At 46.3% G+C, this 24,988-nt stretch overlaps 1 protein-coding gene and 1 long non-coding RNA gene across 4 annotated transcripts in view; both read left to right on the top strand.

Moving 5' to 3' along the window:
* Positions 1–24,988, top strand: part of LOC134162376 (uncharacterized) — a 98,329-nt gene that overhangs the window by 57,547 nt on the left and 15,794 nt on the right. The gene's annotated exons all lie outside the window — the stretch shown is intronic.
* Positions 1–24,988, top strand: part of TNNI3K (TNNI3 interacting kinase) — a 44,228-nt gene that overhangs the window by 4,087 nt on the left and 15,153 nt on the right. For all 3 annotated transcript variants that reach the window (XM_062616090.1, XM_062616089.1, XM_062616088.1), the window contains exons 4-17: positions 1,098–1,195; positions 4,834–4,944; positions 11,711–11,809; positions 13,147–13,285; positions 15,519–15,663; positions 15,751–15,855; positions 16,350–16,444; positions 17,088–17,237; positions 18,165–18,251; positions 19,320–19,376; positions 20,382–20,474; positions 20,603–20,660; positions 20,752–20,946; positions 21,301–21,405. In XM_062616090.1, the coding sequence (XP_062472074.1) occupies positions 1,098–1,195; positions 4,834–4,944; positions 11,711–11,809; positions 13,147–13,285; positions 15,519–15,663; positions 15,751–15,855; positions 16,350–16,444; positions 17,088–17,237; positions 18,165–18,251; positions 19,320–19,376; positions 20,382–20,474; positions 20,603–20,660; positions 20,752–20,946; positions 21,301–21,405 (1,537 nt within the window). The remainder of the gene's footprint in view (positions 1–1,097; positions 1,196–4,833; positions 4,945–11,710; positions 11,810–13,146; positions 13,286–15,518; positions 15,664–15,750; positions 15,856–16,349; positions 16,445–17,087; positions 17,238–18,164; positions 18,252–19,319; positions 19,377–20,381; positions 20,475–20,602; positions 20,661–20,751; positions 20,947–21,300; positions 21,406–24,988) is intronic.

The following is a 24,988-nucleotide window of genomic DNA, read 5'->3' as shown; positions in this document are numbered from 1 at the left end:
CAATGGAAATACCTGTATTTCATTTCACAGCGGTTAAAAGAAGAACAACCCAAATGCTTTAGTGACAAGTACCACCTGGTAGGAGTTTTGCAGACTGCAACTGAGGGTATGTGAGGAAAGAGTGCAGGATGTCTGCTAGGATGCTCATAAAAACACACTGATGGTGGAATTTTCCACTCCTGTCCACACTGCTGCTCTGATACCCATAGTGGGTCATTTGCTCATGCACGCACTTTGCTCTTGTTATACAAGAGCCAAAATCAGCTGAAAGCAAAGAGAATTTTACCCTCAGGTTTCAGCTGTTATTAAACACTAATAACACATTATGGCGATTTGCTCTGTCTCGGTTCAACGCCATCATGAAGGAGGGCCTGATGCTGCACTGCTGAAAACCCGTGGATCTTCACTCTCAGAGTGCAAGGTCATACCCAGATGTGACACCAGTGCCTGGTAACACTGGAGCCACTGGGGATTGCTGAGAGGACATGTAAGAAAGCAGGCACTGCTCATTAACTCCACATGGTGTGTGAGCACTGGAAGGAAGGAGAGAACATAACAGGACTAACAATAACTAATACTGATTACTGTCAGTAGAAGGCAGGTCTGTGTTTTGAGGTCATCACTGTGCATCAGAAGGTCAGAGGAGGGCCAGTGCCCATGGTGACGTTCAGCACCGTCCCCACACCAACTGTCCCTGTGGCAGTGTCATGTGGAGGGGGAGAGTGATGCTTCAGTTCTGAAGGGGCAAAGAGGGCAGTGGCTGAGGAGGCAGAGTCCAGCAGCATCTGCTGCTCTGTGCAGTGCAGCGTGGTCAGGATGTGACGCAGGGGTTTGCTCCTGTAGAGGTTCTCCTGTCCTTAACAAATCCCCATTGAAGTGTGGGCAAATGGCCAGGCTGTGGCCAGGTCTGCAGCTGCCCCTGAGGGCCAGGATGTGGTGCCCAATGCACTGGGGAGGTATCAGATCTACTTCATGACTTGCCTCAGGTCAGCAGCTGAGCCACTGTTGCTCTTTGCTTCAGGCTCACAGGGAAGGCTCTTACTTCATCTGCACGTTCTTCTCTGTACATGACTTTGTTTCCCTTTTTCTTTCTGAAGGTAACAAGTCCCACATCAGAACTCTCATGCTGAAAGGACTGCGCCCCTCCAGATTAACCAGAAATGGGTTCACAGCTCTGCACCTGGCAGCTTATAAGGTAAACTGAACTGGTGAAAGGAAATCAGAACCGAGCAGCTCATTTGTGTGAACCACCCAGTTGGAGTCTCTGGTTGCTATTTCTGGTGAAAACACAGATTTCACATTTAGAGTGCATGGGAAAACGCCCTGTGAAGAGCCCAGCACAGGGAATCAGCAGGTGTTTCTGCAGTGTCGGCCATGAGGGTATGATCCTGCTTTGGAAATATTGATTAAATCGTGGCATGCAACTCAAGATAGAGCAGTGCTCTTTTATTATCATAGCTGGTAATAGAAGCAGTCTCAAAAGAATTCATTTTGCAATTTTTCTTGTTTGCTGCTGCTTTGTTGTTCCCCCTCAGATTCCTCATTCAGCTTCAGTATTAATTTTCCTCACTATTATATTTATCTTTTGAGACTCAGCAATAACAGCAGCGAGGAATAAAGTGGACAAAGACAGCATTTTCTGAAAGAATTGTTATGATCCTTATTTTGAGATGGAGCATCTTAGAAACTGAATCCATGTGTGGCCCAGCCCCAAAAGCACCTGGATTTTTTAGGGGGAACTCAAATCAAATTTGGGAGCTTTTCTAGACTGTAATGGCCACACTTAGATGTCCCATAGGTGCCATAAGCTCATACAGCCTCTTTCCTCTGCAGCTCTCATGGCAGATGCAGTTCCCATTTGCTGTGTTCAAAGCTGGTTAAGCAGGATGGCACCTGTGTGCCACCCCTGATCCATAAGTGGTGTTGCTAGAGAACATGGAAGTGATAGATGGTCTTTAATCCAAACACCCAATTCCAGAGCAGCAGGAGTCATGGCAGTCTCTATCAATCCTCTCCAAAAGCTCACCTGTGGAGGAGGAGATGTTTTGCCTTCTGCCGGGAGATAATCTGGTGATTAGAATATTTGTCCGGAAAGAAGACAATGAAGTCTCTCCTGGAGAGAATTCAGCTCATATTGCCAGTCAGCACCTATGGCTGTCCCAGCGTGAGCATGCAGTCAGCTTCCCCATGGGGAGAGCGAAGGGAAGGCCTAACACAAGGTTGTGTAGGGACAGTGTTGCCTACAGGGCAACATGTGGGGCACATGGCACACGGTCCTCAGTATTATCTGTGCAAGGCAGACACTGGACCCCCAATGCAGCAATGGTTTTGCTGCTTAGAGGGCAGTAGGAAGGGAAGGAAAGAAGAGATGCAAGCAGAAGCATTTGTGCCCTAAGGTGGGAAGAAAGACACTGCCCTATCATCTCCAGCGTTTGTCGTGGACCAGCTGAGCCCGTTTCCTGCTCCACTTGCTGGATTTCATGAATCCCATCCTGGAACAATAACCTTGCCCCAGGTGTGTTCAGAGAGGTGATCATTAAACAGGTTGAAGAGTCCATCATGGAGCTGGATACCTGAAACTCACAATGTGCTGAGGATGCTGAGGATGCTCTGCAGCTCCATGTTTAACTGTGTATTTATCCATGAGCCACCATCTCTCCTAGTTACTGTGCTATGAGCACAGTATCTTGCATTCTGTCTCGGAATTCCTATGTTAATTTTACAGCCACTGGTACCCATTAGCAGTGCAGGCTATAAACTGATGACAATCAGCCAGTCTTATACATCATGGGGTGAGGTGTTTTACAGCAGTCATGAAAGAAACTTCCCCCGTGCTCAGTGTTGCATTATTAGCCAATTGCCTGGAAGAATTTCTCTGCTTTCTTTAATGTCAGTCTCAGGGAATGGTTTCCAATCAATAATTTAGCTGAAAAAACATTCCTTTGTTTAAAAGGAATTTTATATCAGATTTCCCAGGTGTTTTCATTACTTGGGAATAGTTTTGATTTTGCTATCAAATCTTGTTTTGTCTGGTTGCCCTGCACTGTATAGTTGATAAATCTCTTCTATGCACTTAGGCACAAAACTATATCAGACAGTCATTTGGTGTAATGTAATATCCAGTATCTTTTGCAGGTACCATGAAGCTAAGCAAACTAGTGTGAATTTGGGGATGTAAAGTAGAATGCAATATAACATTCCTCCCAAAAGTGACATTTTGAGACTTTAAATGACAGATTTTGTTGTATTCTAGTTCTTTTCTAAGTAAAACATAAAGGAGCCAACAGATACCTCTTAACAACAGTGATGTGCATTGAGGGAGGGCAATTTCTTGTGAAAGTCCTTGCCTGCTGCTTACCTGCATTCTGGGCGGTTTTGTGGCATTTCCTCTGGGTAAAACAGAATTGGGAAACTGGGATGAGTCACTAACCAGAGCAGAACATTCCAAGGTAATTCAGACTCAGCCTGTCTTCCCAGGCAGCACAATATCCCACCCATTAGCCACCCAAGCACCATGTTTCGAGGTCTAAAACTATTTGATAGGGAAAATGATGTAAACTTTAACAGTCCATTGTTATCAAAGAGAAATTGTGGATTTCCTGAAAGCAGGAAAACCATTTCACTATGAACAAATTCACATATTTCAGCTGCTGCTTGTCTGGCACTGGCTCCTTCTTGCCCTTCTTCTAGTGACTACTTCAAAGAGGTAGAGAACAATGAGGAAGTCTGGAGCCTTTAGCACCTCTTTCACTCTTGAGCTGTGTGCCTTTCCTCTCCTGAGACAATGAAAACGGATTGGAAAAGGCTCATCTCTGGGCAGATCTCCAGGAAGGCGGAATTATTGTAGCTGTAGTTAGTGCAGTTAGAACAAGTGACGGTGAGCAAGGTGGTCTGGTTTCTCCTGCCAGCTCTGTCACTGCCCCCCATCATTTCACTTCTCTGTGTTTAGTGTCGCTATTTGTGAAGCAGAATTTATTGTTGGTCACATTGCCTGTGCATTGTGACTCTTAATGTGTTTCTCAAGTTGATTTTTATTGCTACCATGTGATAGTGCCCATTGCTGCTGTTATACCTGCAAGAAGCCATAGCTAAACTGCGTGAAGGAGAGGAGTGAAAAACAAGCCTGCAGTTGAGGATGTGGCACTCATGTTACCCTGGGAGCTCCTCAGGTGCCCTTCTGCCATGTTAGCTGCTGTAACGTCCCGAACCCAGGACAAACATGGAGAACAGTTTGTGTCAGCACCTAATAATGGCTTGGAGACACAGATCTTTAATGACATCATGTAATCAGAATAAAGACTTTAGATGCAGGCTTTAGTTTAGCAAAGGAGAGACTTTTGGTGCCCAGGACAAATCCTCCCTCCACCTTTTCCTTGCACCCATGCTCCTGGCATCGCAGTCAGTCCCTTTGCTTGAAATAGAGTCACAGCCTGGTTTGGGTTGGAAGGAACCTTAAAGCTCATCCAGTTCCAACCCCCGGCAATGAGCAGGGACACCTTCAGCTAGAGCAGGTTGCACAGAACCACATCCAGCCTGGCCTTGAATGTCTCCAGGGATGGGGCATCCAGCACCTCTCTGGGCAACCACCCTCAGTGTAAAGAATCTTTTCCTTGTGTCCAGCCTGAATTTCCCTCTTTTAGTTTAAACCCATCACCCCCCATCCTGTCACAACAGGCTAAAAGTCTCTCCCCGTTGTTCTTATAGACCCTTTAAGTACTGAAAGACCGCAGTAAGGTCTCCAGGGGTCTCGGAGGTCTCGATACACAGACACAGCTCTGGGGCTCCTGTGGGAGCTGTGCCCAGCACTGACGTGTCGGCCCCGCTGCCTTTCAGGAGAACACGGAGCTGCTGACAGCGCTGCTGCACGGCGGAGCTGACATCCAGCAGGTCGGGTACGGAGCCCTGACAGCCCTGCACATCGCCACCATCGCCGGCCACCACAAGGTACGCTGCCCCTCTGCTGCTGGAGGCCACCTCTGTGAGTGCAGATAGCAGCAGGTCGCTGTGTTTCAGGTTGATGCTGTTCCAGACAAAACTCAAGCTGGTTGGGTACAGCTGAGTTGCACTGAATGTTCTGTACCTTTGGGGAACCCGCCCCAGTGCATGTGCTTTTACATGAACAAACATGCAGAGAGGACTCAGGTCTGTCTGTACACCTCTTACCTTTACATGAGTGCTTTAAAGTCTTGGCAATAAATGGCACTGCTTTCTAAATATCAGAAGTGTTAACCAACAGATAGCTGATGAAATGCACTCACTCATACATAGGCATTTCTGAACCTGGATAGGGAGCGAGGCTTCCAAACGCTGCCTCTTGAGGGTGAAGGAAGCACAGTAAAAGTCCCATTTCCTCTTCTAGGTGTCACGGGCTCTGCTGCAGAGCTCTGTGATTTTCGCTTCAGAAGGGGACAGAGGTTCTCCATGCAGAGCTATTTTGTACTTCGGATTAGTGCAGAGAAAGCTGTTGCCAGGGCAGGTCTAGTGTGAATCTCAAACATCCACAGTGATAAGCTTCCTTTGGAGACTTATCACTATGGGGAGCAAAGGGAGGAAAAGGGATGAGATTCCCTAGATACCCATAATCGGGCCCTTCCCTCTCTAGACCTGCTGTCAGTCATGAATCTGTTTCCTTATCACTTACCACCCCAGCTCAGTCATTTCACACTTCATCTCATTTCTGTCACCCTGGCAACAGCTCACTTGGTGTAATTTATTTATTACTTTAATCTCTTCAAGTACTGGGTGCGCAGTTACCTTGGTGCTGGGAGGCTCATGGCTCTAAAGGGACTCACCAGTTCAGGTACTTACTTCACTTTTTATCTCCTTTGGGTCCATTAAGCAAGCAAAGATTTTGTCCTCTGCTTGAGTAAAAGTTTAAACTTACTGGGCTGGACTAGTGTTTGGAGACAGAGACAGCAAGTTCTTTAAAGAGAGAGAAGCAGCAAGAGAATAACTAAGGACAAGGAAGGAAATGCAGGAGATGCCAATACCTGCCTTTACACTGTGAATTTAGTTGTGCGTTTTAGGCTTAGCCATTCCCTTCCAGTAGAAGAGTTTATTTGGGATAGAACAAAACGTGTGTGCATTTGCAGCAGAGAAGAGCCACCTCTATCTATGTGCATGGCAAGAAAGAAGACGTGTCTTAGGAACTCCCAAGTTACTGAGCTCACTGACACAAAGAAAGCCAGCTCTGCTGCTGCTGCACTCTCAGTCACCCATGCTGTTTACTATACATATGCATATACACATATAGAAATAGTTATACAGTATATGTGGAAAGAGAGAAAAGCTATTTCTCTTCAAAGAGGCACTTTTGTTGGGGAATCGGTGACCTCTAGATATTCTCTGTGCTACCTCAGACACCTGCTACCACTCACATACCTGCTCTGAGGACTGAGGCGGCCGGACACTGAGGTTCAGCTGAGGCAAGGTGACAGTTCCTCATTTGTGCTGTTCAGATTGTCTTTAACTCCCTGCTTCTGATTAGCCTGAGGATCTGTCAGATCTCTGCACAAGTAGCAATATGCTACATTTCCTGTTTTATTTAGGCTTTCAAAGAGGCCGATAGATCTCTGCTGGAATTTGCAGCCAGGTTTTCATTTCCAGTGAAGATAATCCAGTAAGTGACTTACTTGGAAGACTGGAAATTGCACCAGGCACCCGTTGCAATCTTTTGCAACGAATACCTCCTAGTATTGCACCCTGTGCACCAACTGCACGTGTATGTGCATAGGGACATAAGTATGTGCATAGGGACAGTACCTCGAGTCACTGCAGGGCTCAGGACGCTCTGGATTCTGTGGACACGGATGAAACAACAATACCAGCAAACAGCAGAGTGACCAGTGCGAGAGAGAAGCTGTGATTTGCAAACACAGCTCGGAACAGCCCCATCCCAGAACTTCTGCAAGCACCAGTAAGAGCTGCTTGCCCTTAGAAAATGTTTTGTCAGTGAAGAGTTCCCCCATTTCCAATGGAAATACACACGGTGCTGTTCCACCCTCCTCGGGTTTTCACTCCTCCTAAGGGCTGTGTATGCTGTCTATATAGAATCATAGAATAGTTAGGGTCGGGAAGGACCTAGTTCCACCCCTCCTGCCATGGGCAGGGACACCTCACACTAAATATATGTATATGATTGTGAATGCATATATATGTACGTGTGTATGTGCACTTTGCTGAGGACCTTCCCAGGCTTGTGGCCACCAGCAAGGCTACCACTCAATTTAGCTTTGCATTGCAGCCTCCAGAATGGTTTCAAAGTGATTTAAATCCAACAGGAATGTTTGCTCTTGTTGTCAAAGACACCCTGCATCAAGACTCAGTTGGTGCCAACCTCACGTTACCCTGAGAGGCTGTGTGTGTGCAGAAGGCTAAGCTGGAGGAAGGTTAAAACAATTTATGGGTGGTCACACCAAGGAACTCTATTGAAGAGCTGTTAACCTTCAGTGTTTCAGTCAGCAGCTCCAGCAGTGGCCAGGGCACAAATCAACCTGGTGCATCTGCTGCAGTGGTGAGTGAGGAGAAGCGTCAGCAGCGCAAGCCAAAGCTGTGAGCAGGGCTAGGGGCCTTGGTGCTGCAGCATTACCTCCCTGAGCTGGCAGGCACCATGTCATCCCCTGCAAGCACACATACAGCTCTTCTGATGGGAAGTGATGGGAATCCTTCCTTGAGTATCCTGTTACCAAAAACCAGCCCAGGAACCACCACATCTAATTGCTCTGTGCAGGAATTACAATGGAGATGTTAATCAGAGTCCTAGCACTTTAATGATCCTTATCACTTTTATGGGGTGTGTATTTAATGTTTCCTCTGTGGGAAGCACAAAGTACTCTTCTCTGCACTGGGGCTTTCTAAAGTCCCTGAGCCTTGTCCTGCAAATGCCAAGGCAGGCCCTGCTCTTTGTCTCATGTCTCTTATTAATGTCTCATCTCAGTCTCCCCTCTGGCAGGTTAAAGCCATTCCCCTTGGCCTGTCCCTACAGGACCTTGTCCCAAGCCCCTCTCCAGGTTTCCTGTAGCCCCTTTAGGCACTGGAGCTGCTCTAAGGTCTCCCCTTCAGGAGCCTTCTCTTCTCCAGGCTGAACAAGGGGCATGTTCAAATGATTTTAAAAGCCTTGAAAACTAGAATTCCTGTGAGCCTGTTCAAATGGTTCACAAAGTCCCCATTTCCTACCTTCAGTCCCTGCACTTTATGCCCATGCTGCATCTTCCCAGCCTGCTTTTTCATCTGACACCACTTTTTCAGACCTTTTCAGAACCATTCTAGACCCAGGACCACAGAAATGGCATTCACCCAGCACCACTGTACGTGACTGCACAAGCTGCAAGGTAATGGGGACTCAAAGATGCGGTAACAGTGCCCGAAGCCATGTAAGAGATCCTGCGTCCAGCAAATACCTGAATCAGCAAAATACTTTCAAAATCCCATTCTTTGACCACCCTGTGGCAAAAGCAACCCTCGGGAGAGCTTCCTGTTTCCGGGCACCAGTACCTGCATCTTGCATTAGCAGCCTCTGTGACCTGTGTTTCATCTGATGGGAACAGCCAAGATAAAAGGACACACACAGGCTCGTCACCGGGCTGATGTCTGAGCCTTTATTTAATGTAAAGCCCCTTTGCAGGACGTGACTGATCACAGCTGTATTCCTCACTTGCCACTATTCATGTTTTGTTATAACAGCTTTATTAATAAAGACTGAAGCTCATGATAGATCCTTTAGCTGTTCAGTCAGTGCAAGGCTGTGCAGAGGCTACTGCTGGAGCAAAGGCCTTCACTGTTGAAGTTGTCTTCTCATTTAAATTTTACCTGCTAAAGAGTCAGTAATCTCTGGTCTTGTATTTTAGAGGATTTCTTACCCCTTGTCCTTGTCCAAGAGGAGGAGTCCTTACGTAGTCTGTCTTAGGTTCTATTTTGTTGACTCCTCCTAACCTTCAGAGCAGTGCAATTATCTTTGAAGTGAACATAATGGACTTGAATCTGAATAAGCTTTTCCTAAGAGAGTTTTGAGAAAGCTCACAAAGTAAGTGCTGTTCAGAGTGCTCAAAGCATCTGTTTGAGTTAGAAACAGCCATACCCCATCACTTCGAGGCCCTGAAAGCTGCTGTCTCTGCTGGTTGAGAACATCCCCCAGGCTCTGAGCGGCACCGTGAGTCACCAACTGTATCCTGAGGATGAAAATCATCTTTTTCTGGTCTTTCAATAACAGCTTAAAGCTTTTTTTTGCATACTTCCTGCAGTCATTTTATCCATACCCACCCACTTGTACTGGCTATGCCAACTTGCAGTGTTTTCTAAGGTTCCTTTATCCTCTCTTAGAAAGAAAGCTTGTCTGTGAAACTGTGGTGATTGTCTCTGTACCCCTCTCATCAGTCACAGCTGAGTGGAGTTTGCTTAATGCGACTCACAAAATCCTTTTTATCCGGAGATCACAAAATCACTTCATGGCTGTCATTTCTGCAGCCTGGAAACTCTGCCAAAATTCATCTAGTTTGATGTTCATCATCAGAGCTGGATCCACATCTCTCAACATGGGTTTTGCAGCTCAAAGAACCATCTTGGAGCTTGTAGATGGATCTAAATTCTGAATTCCATCTTTGACTGGTCACAGCGCTGAGTGCATTCCAGCCTCATGTGCCTAAATTAAAACCAAACTGATCCAAAGAGCTCTCAATCATACTCTTGTAAAAGCTACAGGTGCAAACAGCTCTTTTCAGAGCCAACAGCTACAACTTCAGTTTTAGGGTGGGAGCTTGCTGAAAAATGTCTAAGATGAATCACTTGAAAGCCACCGAGCCATTAAATCACAGAGGAACTGGCTGTGTGCTCCCCACCTCTGGTCCACCACGCCACTTGTGTACTGAAAGTTGTGTGGACGTGGGGTGCACGGGTGGGGTCCAGTGCATTAACCAGTGACTGAGCATGGTCTTTATTTACTCTCTGAGCACACTAACACTCCTCCAGTGAGTGCATGTGCAGAGGCTGCTGCTGAGCTGCTCCTCAGCTGGTAGAAGGGTAAGCAGCTTCTCTAAGCATCTCCATGGATCTTTCATAAGATTTTAGTAATGGAGTCAAACTCTTTTCTGAGCTCCGTAGCAAGGGAAATTCTGACTCTATAGAAAGGGTCTGGAAAGATCAGAATGAGGGTGGTGCAGCACTGAAAGCTTTCCCTAGAGCATGCAGGACCTCCATCCTTGGAAATCATCCAAGTTCAACTGGACAAGGCCCTGAGCAACCTGATCATTGACATTGGTCCTTGCTTTGATCAGGAATATGTATGTATGATCGGTAGTGCCCAGTATGCTCCCAGGATACTTCTAGCCTTGGGAAAATAATATTGGATATAGAATGCCAACATTGCCCATTATTTGCATTCAGAGAGGTGCTGAAGAAAATTCCATAGTACCACAGCAATCCTCACATCCTCCAGCCTCCAATTGATGGCTTAGTCCTTGCAACACCCATGTGCCTCCAGCAATGTGCAGGACCTACCAAAGCCCTTGGGCTCTGAAGAGACAGAACTGGCCCTGCAGTGCTGCTCAAAGGGAGGCTTATGGCTGGGACTATGGGGAATAGTTAAACTGATGGGAAACAGCCATGTCTGAATATGCCAGAGAAGGGACATTATGCAGTAGGTGTATTCAGGCAGTCACCTGGAAAGAAATTATTTCAATTTAAATTGTGTAGAGAACTAATCCCTGTGCACTGATGTTGCTTGGTAACAGGTTTTCGTTCTCTGAGTGCTGGAGAAGGGCATGGATAGGAATGGCTGGCCCTGCTCTTGCACATTGAAATGATTTGGTGGCTTCAGCTTAGGCAGTAGTTGTCAGAAATGGGCATCATCACCATGAGCGTTAACCACGGGCATCCCCAGAGGAGGTGTCAGCAGGGAGGGCAGGTATCAGTAATGCAGCTTGGAAGCTGGCCAGTTCCTCTTTGATTCATGGGCCAGCATCTTTCACCATCATTAGACTAAAAAATAGCATTCATCACATGTAGAAGTACTCGGGCAGTCTGTGGTACAAGCCTCTGAGTGTGCCTAAAGAGTCCCTAGTGCTTCACGAAGCTCAGCAGTCCTTCGGCTCCAGTGCATAATCCACAGCACTCTGACTTCTATCCTGACAGTTACTCAGGAAGCCAGTTCTGATAACCCATCACTGCCTGGGTAACCAGTGGCCTCCTGAAAGACCCAGAAAGTGAAAATTAGAAAGCAAATACTTTGAGTTATTTATTGAAGCCAAATGCTGTTATCATCTAAAATACAAAGAAACCGTTACCCACCGAGGGAACTGTGTGTGAGGATTTACCTTCACACATTTACATTCCAAAGGAGCTTTCATTTTGGTTCTTTTTTCTGCTTCTAAAACCTGGTTTGTTTACTGCTCTCTGCTCATAATGGCTAAAAGAAAATTAAAGGTTATTCTCAGAAAATCCAGACATTCATTTCAGTGCCTCTTACTTCATAACTGAGGCTTTTCGATGGCAAACAGATTTTCAGGCTTATTTATAAAGCATCAGTGACATTCAGTGTTCAGTGTGAGTACTGTAAGTCAATCACTTCTGCATGTTGGACGCAGTTCTTCACCTTCATGGCTTGCTGGTTTGGGGCTTCTTGTTAAGACGGTGGTGTAAGGTTTGGAAATCTTGTTTTAGGAGCGGCCCACGTGTCTACAGTGCTTCCAACTGGAATTTTCTGCTTGTTTCTTTCCAGGCTGTTGATATTCTTTTGCAGCATGGAGCTTATGTGAATGTCCAGGATGCAGTTTTTTTCACCCCGCTGCATATTGCTGCATATTATGGCCATGAACAGGTAACTAAAGCTATAGGTTTGGTGTTCGCTTTGCTTTACATTCCAGAGGGTCCTACCACAAAAAGGCCTCATATACAGAAGTTACACTTCTGAAGTCAATCTCTAGCTGTTCCAACAGTCAGAATATCAACAGGAAATTTCTACACTCGATGCTAGGCCCCAGCAAAAATAGGTTTGGTAACCTATGAACAAGCTTGGACCCAGAAGCATGATCCATGTGATGTCTATTCATCCCACATTTCAGAGCTTGCATAAGAAATGTGAGTAGATATTCTTAAATATCTCCAGGGAATAATAATTCCGTGGCAATTCCATTGGTTTTCCCTGCAACGCACAAACTAGCTTGTGGCCACTTTTTGTTAACAGAAAAAAAAGGATTTAGAGAGCAGGGTTTGCATGGGGTCCATGCATGGGACAAGTCCAACTGTGCTTGCTTCCTTCACACAGACCATGACTTACTGAAACAAGCTGAAGCTCTGACCAAAGCTGGCACTGACCCTCCTAACTCTTTCTTTCGACAGTGTGTAGTTGACATGCAGTTAATGTAGCAGTCCAGACCTTTGCCCTCAATAGCCCTGTTACGGGAAATGTGACAATGGATCTATTTTGGGTTACGCACGTCATTCCCCACACCCTTTTTTGGCTAAAAGCATGGATTCTGGGGTACCTTCAAGTTTCAAAGGATGACCTGTAGGCAGAGTGCATTCTTCATTCCAGGACACGTTACTCTGGGTGCACCGAGGAGGTGTTGCAGGAAGAGCTTTTGAAAGCACAGAACTCAGATGCACAGATGAGTGAAGATGTTCCGTATCCGTGGCTGGGGTGAACCAGGAATGCGTTCCCGAGGTGCTGCTTTCCCTATACATGCACCTCATCATCCAGTCACATTAAGGAGCTCCAGGAATGCTGGCTTGAGAGAGGATTGTGCTTATTTGCCATGAGCCACTTCTGAACAAGCAGTCATGGCCTTGTGAAATCGTGCTGAAAGCTCCTATGGTGCTCCTGTGAGGAGAGGCTCAGATCAGGAAGGAAGCAAAGGCTCTGGCAGTTGAGGACTTTGAGGGCATTTGCTCTATTTTGCTGACTGGCCAGTTAAACCAATACGTGTGTCTTGTGTTGAGCCTTTTGCCATACATAGCCATTTAGGGAGTGAATGACTACCTGCCATTGAGGATTTAAATATTTTTATAGATATATAACTCAAAAATAAGTTCTCTACTGAACCTCACCTGATTCAGCTTTAAGGAGACGCCCACCTATAGTACTGCCCAGTGTGATACTCTGTCTGATCTTGCCAAAAGCTGTATTTTCATGTGATAATTTAATGACCTATTCAGGTAACCCACCTCTTACTGAAGTTTGGAGCTGATGTGAACGCAAGCGGTGAAGTTGGAGACAGACCTCTCCACCTGGCTTCTGCCAAAGGCTTTCTCAACATTACGAAACTCTTGGTGGAAGAGGGGAGCAAAGCCGACGGTAAGAAAGGATGTTCTGAAAAACCAACTTGAACAGTGTATTTTATAGGCAGAGTCAGGCCTCAAAGCTTGGATTTACCTTCCTGACGCGTACTCTGCGTGTGTTTGTGTATCGCCTTTGGGCAACTGAAACATACAGACAGGAGCTGGAGAGCTCTCCTCGCTTGTTGGTTTGCCACCTCACGTGTGTTCTGTTCCCATGAGTAACTTAGAGGTGAAAAACAACAGCAGAAAGCAAAGTAAAGATTAATATGCAGAGGTAGCTTACTCCTGAGACCCTCACCCCGGGCAGAGGACCCGCAGCCGTGTGGTGAGTGCTTGCCATCAGAATGACACAAATACGTGGTGAAATCCCAGTGGGGAGGTGCAGATGGAGAATTTTGGGTCAGAATTATACAGCAAGTGATTCAGAATAGTTCAGATGAGAAACTGAAATGGTTCACAAACAGTTCCACTGCAAACGGAGTCTTCCCTGCGCCTGCTTTGCCGTGCTTCACAGGCTGGTTTATAGCCCGATGGGGTAGTGAAGAAACAGACTCCCTGTGAACTCAGAGAGCCAGCTGGTGGCCAGGAAACAAACACTTCCTTTGCCTCCCATGGGCCAACTGCTACTTTTTATTACTCTTCAAACTGCTGGTGCTGGAGGTTTCTTCCAGGGACCACGTGGTATACAATGCATTCTTTGTCTGTGTAATTCCTATAGTCTCTGACTGAAATCTGCTGCTCGCAGGAGCTCTGAGCTGCCTGGACTTGCTCTTCCTCCTCTCTCAAGTGTCTTTGAAAACCACTGTCACCTCTGGCAGATGCAGTTAGTTTTAAATCTAAAGCCAGAGCCCGGTGTTGAGAATCCGCCACGTTCAATCTGTCTCCCAGTCTTAACCAGTTCCCACTCGCTGGGTCATGGCAAGTTTCCCTTGGTTGTTTAAACCAGACCTGCAGAGCCCGTTTTCCAGCCTTGGAAACGTTCCACTCTGTGCTGTGCTTCATTTAGAAATCAGAAAGCTCTCAATTAAACAAACCCATCATCCCACGCTGAGCCATGTGTCCTTTCGGAGGAAGAGGAAATGGCTGCAAGTATTTGACATCCTTTCCAACTGCATAAACAGGGAAGATTTATGTTCCCTTCCCTGCTACAGCCCACAGCTCACTGTGTTGAAGAAGCTCATGGCCCTGGGACCCCTGATGTCCTTCAGGCCATCCCGTGGGTACATATTCCAACAGACTGACATTTATTACTATAAAACACTGACATTTATTCCCCTCTTATCTATTGCACCTCAGAATGAATCTGTGTCTGGTTCTGCAGCATAATAAAACTCAAAGGCTAACATGTCACATGAATCTATAAAGTGAAGAATTATTTTAGAACAGAGAAATAAAACCGTTTACTATTTTACTTTTCCTCCCTTTAAAATACAACTGCAAGGGAGGGTGGTGGAAGCAGTTAATGAAACGTGGGGCCGCAAGCTTAATAGAAGTTAAAGGAATTCCTTTTTGTTTTCTTCTTTGGCCTGAGACAGAATTCACCTTTGGAGTCATCTGTCACTGGACACCACTGAACACTGGAAATCTGGACATCTGAATGAATTCTCCTCTTCCTTTCTTGCCTTTTATGTATTTGTATTTTAAGTGACTATGAAAAACACATCCTTCTTGCATTTCCTTCAGTTTTGTTTGCTTTGTCACTGTATAACTCCATTGAGAAGCCTTCATCCTGCTGCTCAAGGAAGCTAACATGAATCTTAAAACCAACCGGATTCTCCTTTCTTACGAGCAACAACAAGTGTGTTTCTTAATAGTATTTGTAATCCATAACTACTGTTCCGCGCATTCGGAGTAACTCAGTGAATTGCTTTCTTACACATAGCAGCAACATATCTTACTTTTGCTTCACAGCTGCTCTTCCTAAGGGCCACTTGAAACTCGTGAATCATTCATGGGAAGCTCCATCAAAACATTCAATCCATCTGCTACTGGAAGAAAGCAATTACACCCCAAGTCCAAAAAACCATCCTGACAGACTACTACAGATGGCATTGAGTAATGTGGGTTTGATACATGAAAGCTCATAGAAATATCCATTTTAAAGAAAGAGGACCGTAAATATTTTAGCAGGAGGCTTCAAAACATATAGGTGCATCTAGGCACAACACCTAAAGCATTACTAAATGCTCCAAACAAGCTATGTTAAGTATAAAATACTTCCTTTGTTCTCTTTCTGGGTCCAACGGCAGTGAATGCTCAGGACAATGAAGACCATGTCCCTCTGCACTTCTGTTGTCGATTTGGACACCATGAAATCGTGAAGTTCTTACTGCAGAGCAGCTTTGAAGTTCAGCCCCATGTGGTGAACATCTATGGAGACACCCCTCTACACCTGTGAGCTCTGGGTTACCTGGTTTACCACTGGGGAGTTAGACTGGTGGGAAAGCTGGTGGTGGTAACTCCTCTTCACTTCACCTCCAGTGCCTGCTACAACGGGAAGTTCGAGGTTGTGAAGGAAATGATTCAGCTCTCGGGAACAGAAAGTCTCACCAAAGAAAACATATTCAGTGAAACGGCTTTCCACAGGTGAGGTGTTTCAATGCCGTTACCAGCAGCCTTCCACCTGCACGTGCATGTGGAACAGCACCCAGAATTACAACTGCCTCACCGCCAGCCAGGTGAGGAGCAAAGCAAGCAGTGAACTCGGTGTGGATGCTAGGATTACACCTGGAGATACAGGAGAGCATGTGAAGGTAGAACCAGGTAGTCCAGGAGCCCTGAATGAGAAATGAGGTGGTTGAACAGTCTGATTCTGATGCTCTAAGTTTGTAAAGTGTCATTTAAGAGGCACTTTGCAAAACAGACTTTGTATAACTGTGCAAAATGAATCTGTACAATAACTAGAATGTCCCCGAAACAATGGAATGAACGTACTTTGGTGGGTGAACCAATGCCGTACTAAAGGTCCTTTATTCTATTTCTACAGTTTTATCTCTGTGTAATGATTTGTTAATATTGGGCTATCTGAGCTATTTGTCCTTTTATGGAGTACAGCATTCACATTTCCCTTTATTTTACAGTGCTTGCACCTATGGGAAGAACATAGAACTTGTAAAATTTCTTCTGGACCAGAACGTTGTAAGCATCAACCACCAGGGAAGAGATGGGCACACAGGTAACATCACCGTCAGTATGGGTAGGAGGGTATGTTCCAGCATCAAACAATCAGGAAGCCACACAAAGTGAGGACTTCCAGGGTAACCCCCACAGTAGTTGGATGACCAGCACCCAGTTACCCTTCAGAGAGATCCCAGCTCTTTTGGAATACATTTGCAGGTGTGCAAAGCAGTGATAAAAGTTCAGTGAGGATGTGCCAGGCCCATTAGTTTGTATATGAGTAACAAACCCGATGCAGACTGATTCTCCCATAGCTGGGCTTCTAAGTAGGTTCAGGAATTGGGCCCAAGTACAGTTCTGCTAGGGACCAGGCATGAAGGATCTGGTGTCTGAAGGGCTTCACACCTCCATGGCCCTGCCACAGGCAACAGCAAAAGAGCCACCTTTGTTTCTGCTTGCTTCTCCTCAGTACAAAGCTGTTCAGTGTGATTTGCAGGTGGGAGAGTAAATGCTGACATCTTGTGTGCAGGCCGCAGAGGGGCTCTGCAACATCCCCGTTCCATTTTCACCTAGGGCCTCGGGTACTTTTTTGATAATATATTCCTTTACATAGGAAATCAGTTCGTGCTTTGTACTTGTTGCCGCAAGTCCTGTTTGGATGTTCTGGCAGCTGTGCTTACCATGCTTCTCTGATATTCTAGGACTACACTGTGCTTGCTACCATGGCCACATTCGGCTGGTGCAGTTTTTACTGGATAATGGAGCTGATATGAACCTGGTAGCTTGTGATCCCAGCAGGTCCAGTGGAGAAAAGGATGAGCAGACCTGTTTAATGTGGGCCTATGAGAAAGGTATTTTGGCTTGTTTCTGCTACAAAATCCATCGGAACAGCACAAGGAAGAGGGAACAGCAGAGGAAGGAACACTTCAGAATAACCCCTCAGTCCCTGTAGAACAAGAGCTCTCACCATCTGCTTTCTGGTGCCTGGCATGAAGGGTTATAAAACCCAGCCCTTTGATTTATCTTCTCAGACCCTCTGTTAAGCATTAGTCTGATTCAGCCAGCCTCAAGGCCAGGAGTGTGTCTGTGCTGCTAGAACAGAAAGCAGGCAGCCTGGTCAGGAGAGGCCGTTTCTCCCTCAGGCTGTGCACAAGTTCGAGTTTTGTTCCTGAGGGAGGCATTGCAAGGAGTGAAACAGAGCCAGTTGCCTGAAGTCCTTGCAGGTACGGGTCACAGCAAGGCCGTCTCCATGCTTCCTGTTGTACTGTCCTACGTGGACCAGTTTTCTGTCCTGTCTGTGGCTCCATGCCTTCAGGACGCTCCCCCTCCTCCAAGAGCAGCAGTGTTTCTTACGAGAATGGCTGATAGAGAACTGTGGATTTCAAAAACCTGAGACTGCCAAAACATTTAGTCCCGTTTAGGACACCAAAACTGAAATATTTTCAGGCACTGGTTTCCTTGTAAGGCCTATTGAAGAGCGCCATCAGCTTCCACTGTAGACTTTCTGTATAGGGTTTGTTCTGTTGCCATACTTCACACTTTAGGACCAGGTGAGCTAGCGACAGTAAGACCCTTGTTTTTCTTGGCAGGTATTTCCCTGTGTTTCGTAGTTAAGGATCACAGGATGGCTCCAATGAACGCGGCTGTACCGGTGTCTACATGTTTTATGGACACATTGTGCATTTTTCTAGAAATCCCCTGATTTTGTATTAATCAATTAAAAAAAGAAGACTGTTGAGTTTACCTGCACGTCTTTAGGCTTCCTCTTTCTTCCTCAGGTCATGATGCCATTGTGACCCTTCTGAAGCATTACAAGAGACCTCAAGATGAATCCCCCTGCAACGAATACTCACAACCTGGTGGAGGTATGGTCTGAGCACTCACTTTATCCTCTAACTGAAGGGTCTGATCCAATGATCACTGAAGTCACAGAACCACAGAGTGGTTGCGGCTGGGAGGGACCATGGGAGATCATCCAGTCCAACCCCCTGCTAAAGCTCACTTGGAGCAGGTTCCAGAGCATCACATCCAGTGGGTTTATCTCCAGAGAAGGGGGCTCCTCAGCCTCTCTAGGCATCCCATCCCAGTGCTCTTGCCACTCCCAAAATAAGGAATTTTTTCCTCCTGTTCCTATGGAACTTCCTGTGTCTCAGTTTGTGCCTGTTGCTGGGCATCACTGAAGAGTGGCCCCATCCTTTTGACACCCACCCCTGTATGCATTTGTGAGATCTCCATCAGTCATCTCTTCTCCAGGCCCAGCTCTCTCTCTATAAGATATATATATATTTATCTTACTATAAAATCAGTGTCATGAGAATCACCATTTCCCAGGTACTCTATATATGTCAAAAGTCTTCCTTTATCTCAAAATGGAGTTGTCACTTCCTATCACTCACTAGAAAAAAAGCTAAAGCTGTGAGATGAAGATCAATCCCTTGTAATCATTACTCCTGCCTTTTCCCATCCTAATACCTTGTCTAGCCATTCTCCTTGTGGTGCTTAGCCCTGATGTTTCTGATTGCTGACACTCGGTAGATTTCTATGCTCAGTCCCCTTTGTGTTTTTCAGTGTCTATCTGACTATCTAATTTCCCCTTGGGAAGAATTAATCACCCTTTTTGCTACAAAAAGGCTCATTTGTATTGGCAACTGAATGACAAGTGCTGAGAAGAATGCTGAAGCAAGGAGTTAGATAAATAAACCACTGCAGTGTTCTGTTCCCAGCACAAATCCAAACCAGCCTCACAGCAGCTACTGTGAAGATTAACTCCATCCCAGCCCAACCCAGCACACAATCATATGTGTCAGTGTGCCTGTGTGCATGTCCACCCCTTTATTATTCATTCTTTGAGCAATCACTGCCTCATTAGTTTATCAGTACAGATGCTTCTGCTGTCTTTGGGCTCCACAACTCATTCTGTTCTTCTGTTTCAGATGGTTCCTATGTGTCAGTTCCATCCCCTCTAGGGAAGATTAAAAGCATGACAAAAGGTATTTTAATGGCAATGGAAAACTTGAACTTTTATGGTCTTCTTACCCAGGATGTTTGTCAGCTTACACGCACTGCACAACATTCATTACTCCTGGGGTTTTAACTGTTCAGAAATGTAATGATGGGCATGAGCAGCAGCGACTTTTCCCCAGGGTAACTGTAGGAAATGATATAGTCCCCTTTGTTGCTCAACATCACGATAGTTCCCGTATTCATCTTATTTTCATTTACTTTAAGCAATACATTTATTTTTATTTCTTTGGAGAAAAGGATGTGATTGTAATTTAGCACCAAACCAATGCACAAACATCTATGCAATATCACATTGAAATCCACTGTAAAATGCCTGGATTATCTTTACAAGAAAAATTCTATCCCAAAATAATTGGTGTTAACCTGAACCACAAATAGATAAAATGTTCAGATGAATATTTGTACTTTAAAATATTTCATTTTTTGTAGAGTTTTCAATTTTCCACTTCAAATACGCACGGCCAGTATAATGAAATCCTGACATCCTGCACACAGCGGCGCTGAAATAGTCCATTTAGAAATGTTCTGATAAACTTTATATAATAGACCAAAAAGATCAACAAGGTGTAGCTGTGTGCTAACAAAATGAAGCTGCAAAATTTAGATTCCCCTGGCACTAGAGAGTCGGTCAAATCTGGAATTGCATCCCCTGCATTAGTGATGAGCTTCTACAGGAAAACAGGAGCTAAGTCTGTGTATAAAGAGTGTTATAGAACCATGAGATGAGAAGGCAGAATATGCCCTGGGATAGTGATCATCAGGGGTAAGGACTGGAAGCCAAGAAAGCCCAAACAGCTGAGGCAGTGCATTGGTCTCTAACCGGTTTTGCTGTGGTTACTGAAAGAAAAGGGAATAGGATTTAAGGGAGGAAAACCAGCTTCCAGAGCACAGGGGTGCATGAGGGTAAATCCTCATGTTCTGCCCTTCCCCATGACCCACACTGTGCAACAGGAAAGTGTTTTCCTTTGCAGAGAAGGCCGACATCCTCCTGCTCCGTGCTGGTTTGCCATCACACTTCCACCTGCAGCTCTCCGACCTAGAGTTCCATGAGATCATCGGCTCAGGTACCCGAGGAAGCATGCACCCATTTGTAGTGCCTGATGCACCCGTTTGGAAAGCCTGATGCTCCCATTTAAAACGCCTGGTGCTCAGGATCAAGAACTTTGTGCTCATTTATTTCAAACCATTTCAGGTTCTTTCGGGAAAGTGTACAAGGGACGGTGCAGAAATAAAATCGTGGCAATCAAGCGGTGAGTTCATCAAAGTTCTCCACCTTGAAGCATTGACACCCCCTGTTCTGTGCTGTTTCTGCCTTACTGTGTCCCTCGTGTGAACCCGCAGCTACCGAGCCAACACGTACTGCTCCAAATCGGACGTGGACATGTTCTGCCGCGAAGTTTCCATCCTCTGCCGCCTGAACCACCCGTGTGTCATCCAGTTTGTGGGAGCCTGCCTGGACGACCCCAGCCAGTTTGCTATCGTCACTCAGTACATCTCAGGGGGATCGCTCTTCTCCCTGCTCCATGAACAAAAGAGGTATCTATCTGCTCCATCCCTGCCGGGGCTGGCGGTACAGATCGGGGCGACTGGTAAACCAGTGCCCGTGTAAATGTTGGTTTCAGTGCAAAGCAACAGGGGAAGGAACACATGAGAAAAGATGTTAGCTGTGATGCAGATAACTGGAGGTACAAGGGAAATTAATAAGTCATCACATTATCATTATTTCACATTATCTGCGTTTACATTCTGTGGCTTATGTGGCATTAGTGTGTATTTAAAGCAATCGTAAAGGTTCCGAGATGTACAGGTAAGAACAATTTACAGGTAATTTATGTCTGTTTATTCATTTTGAGTAATCTCTTTGGTTTGGGTTTTTTTTTCAACATACAGAACTCTGGATCTGCAGTCTAAGTTAATCATTGCTGTAGATGTTGCCAAAGGCATGGAGTACCTCCACAACCTCACCCAACCCATCATACACCGCGATCTGAACAGGTGAGTGTCTTCTTTACCCCAACCATTCCGGGAATACGAAGCCTCCAGCAGCAGCAATGCTCTGCAGCCTCCCCTGTACCCACAGGCTCTGGTTCCTGAGTGGTACCCCAGTAACACTGATGGGGCTTGGAGGAAGGTCTGCTTGCACCAGTTGGGCTGGGAACTGCAACACGAGGCTTCCACATCCACTGGAGGCTTTAGCACGCTGTAGTGGACTGAGCAGCAGCCAGCTTTGTGTGTGTAGTGGTTTCCCTGACCGGTAGCTTGTCTGAACACTACCTCTTACAGCGCACCTGCATGAGGGCTCCTCAGGGATGGCTTTTCCATGCTCCCTGCTGCTTAGGGTATTTCCCCAGTACGAGTCTTTGGCTCAAAAACGTGAATTCATTTCACCTGTCTTCATAAAACCAGCAAATAGTTTGGGCTGGAAGGGATGTTCAAAGCTCATCTAATCCAACCCCCTGCAGTGACCAGGGACATCTTCAATAGATCACTTCTCTGGGCACCCTGTGCCAGCGCCTCAGCACCCTCACAGGGAAGAGCTTCTGCCTAAGAGCTCCTCTCAGTCTCCCCTCCGGCAGGTTAAAGCCATTCCCCTTGGCCTGTCCCTACCTCCCCTTGTAGAGCTGTTTTTCCCCTTTGCTGAGCTAAGAATGAAAGTGGCTGTTGGCCTGGGCCCAGTTCTGGCGTGGAATTCTGAGGGAATATGAGGCAGCAGCAGTTTTCTAGCATGTTGCTGGCACTGTGAAGGGAACAGCCGGCCCGCAGGAGGGGAGGGAGCGCCCAGTGACAAACCAGAGAGCCAGGCATGTGTGCAATGAAATTCTCCTTGAATTCTCCTCAGTGCCCAAGATCTCCGGGTTCAAAAGGGCACTGCAGGAAGGAGTTACCTGCTCCTGAAGAGATTCTTTAAATGAAAGAACAACTCCATTGTGGTTACGAAAGAAAAACATGCCCCCGCAGGCTGAGGAAGCAAATCACAGCACTGGTGCAAAGGAAACGCCACCTTTCTTTATTTTAGGCTGAAAAATGCAGCCTACAAACCCTAATGAGGGATTTATGTGCCCCAGGTTAGTAATAGTGGCACGAATTCTGCTTTACGCTCTGACTACACATTTTAGCACACTTTGCTGTATTTGCCTGCTCCAATGTCCAGGCGCATCCATCAGCTCACACTGAAACTGCCTCAAGTAGAGGAATGGCTGCATCCAGCACTGCGCTGCAGGCCCTGCTGCTGTGTTGGGCTGTGCAGCCATGTGTATGGCTGTGATCAACAGGGGGTAAGGAGGATATTGCTGGAGTGCTCCTCTTACAGTCAAGGATCCTCCTCCTCCTCACCCTGACTTCACGCATCCACCACTTCTCCCTGGGTGTCCCCATGCATCTCCGTCCCTTCACAGCTCCCTTTCAGGCCACCAAAGAGTGAGGCTCAGAGGAGGGAGATGCTTTGTTTGAAGCTGTAGTTCCTGCCTCAGTTGTGATGCAAGACAAGAGCCCATGTCTGAGAGCTGCAGCCTGTGCAACTGGTTTAGGACAGCAAAGACCCGGATGAGCCTTGTCGCTGCCGGCTCTTAGGAGAATAGTTCTGCTCTCAAGGGTTTAAATCACGTTTTCAAGAAAGAAAACGCAAAACATTCTCTCCCCAGAGAGCCAACAAGTGCATCATTGCCTCTCAGAACTTTTACCAGATCTTACTTATGGGGTCACAAGATAATTTGCTGTAGGGACATCAGTGTGCTGATGTGATCAGTGGTGCTGCGAGTAGCTTAACTGTTGAAGGTTTCCAGTGCGAGAGCAGAAGTCGTGTTTGCAGCATGAGTCCCAGTCAGCCAAGGCACTATTACAGGATGAAAACCTTCAGGACAATTGAAGAGGAACACCAAGAGGGAAACTCTGAGTTAAGTTTTGCCAGTGGATTCACAGGAGCCTCACATTTTGTACCTTAAGTTTCACATAGCTTGTAACCGTCTTTATGAGATCTGAAATCCAATGCAATGCACATAATGCATTCAATAAATCTGCAATATGGCTTGAAAGAACTGAGAGAAAATGGACCTTTCATGTCTCTGCCCTGGAAAAGGGGTTATCCTTCCATTTGGAGAATAATTGGGAGTTTTCTTTTGCTTTCCAGTTCTGACAGCTATCAGCAACCGTGACACGTATCAGCTTATTACTACTAACACTGCAGTGAGGGTTGTAGCCACAATGATTATAGCACTTTAATAAAAAAAGAGAGACCATTTTAGTAGCTATCTAATTTAAGCCACAGCAGCTGAACATGGTTGGGCCAAGCCTTTGAGTGACTCACCTTCATTTCATGGCTCCTACTGTCTATAAAAGCTCCTGAGAGCCAGCTTAGTGAGGAAGATGAAAGCAAGGATGGAAGCCTGACGGTAATGAGGATGGTGTCTGCAACTCCTCTTTGTTATAAACCCCCTTGTGAAACCTTAAAATAGCAGTTGCCTTTCATTAGGCCCACAGCGTGCTAAAGGCAGAAGGATCTTTCCATGGCCTGTTCCCTGGGAAGGGGACACGCAGCCAACATGCTCTGTGGGCTCTTGCCCTGGGACGGAGCAGCCCCTGCACACGCGAGGCCCGCAGCACCGCGTGTGCCTGTGGCAGCCGATGAGCACACACTCCTCTTTCCTCCCGCTTTCTTTCCACAGAAGAGAGCACTGCTCAGTCCCACCGTCACAAGCCGTGTGTGGCTTTAGCACAAAACAGTTGATTTGTGATTCTGCTGAACTCACCGTTAACCTTCCGTCAGCTCAGCTCAGGCTTCTCTTGCTGCGTTTCTCAAAACAGAGGCTTACGAGTCCCTTTCTCATCTGTGGCTTTCAGATCTCCATGTGCCATTGAGGCAACAATAGTGTTTTGGAGCTGCTCCTCCCAAGCCTTATTTCTGGGGGCTATATTTATTCCTCTACATAAGCAAAATCAGCAGCTGTAGTGTTCAGTGGTGGGAGCAGACTGACAAACCCTTCCAGAGGTCACACCTGCTGCCAGCACCAAGAGGAGCATTTGGCATTGGTTAGGGTATGGAAAGGGTCCATGCACAGAAAGGGTCTATTACTGATTTCTCGGCTTCTCCCCAAAAACTGCCATGCCAGGACTAGACTGTTATTGCCAAGTTGGGTGTATTCAGGGTCTGTACTATCCCTGAGCAGGTTGAAGCTGAAGCTGGGGCTCAATACATGTATTCACATTGAGAAATGGTGATCATCTCTGTCGCTGCTCACAGAGCTCAAACCTGAACCAAGACCACAGAGGACTTCAGTTCTGTAGGATCCTGTGCTCAGCCCAGGGTTCAGCCTTCAGGACTCTCTACTTTAGGCTTGCCTGGATTAACATTTTCATTTGACACCTGGTGGGGGTCTCCAAACAATTGCACTGTCCATGGCAGTGTCCACGGCCAGGCTGGACAAGGCTTGGAGCAACCTGCTCTAGGGGAAGGTGTCTCTGCCCATGGCAGGGGGCTGGAACTGGGTGAGCTTTTAAGGTCCCTTCAACCCAAACCAGTCTGGGATTCTGTGATTCTGTGCTGCACTCAAATCACTTAAATATTCTGTAGAAAGTATCTACG

This window comes from Pezoporus occidentalis, unplaced genomic scaffold, assembly GCF_034315485.1.
Source record: "Pezoporus occidentalis ecotype Australia unplaced genomic scaffold, CSIRO_AGI_Poc_V1 ctg188, whole genome shotgun sequence".
Classification (NCBI taxonomy): domain Eukaryota; kingdom Metazoa; phylum Chordata; class Aves; order Psittaciformes; family Psittacidae; genus Pezoporus; species Pezoporus occidentalis.
This window is presented reverse-complemented; position numbering and strand designations above follow the sequence as displayed.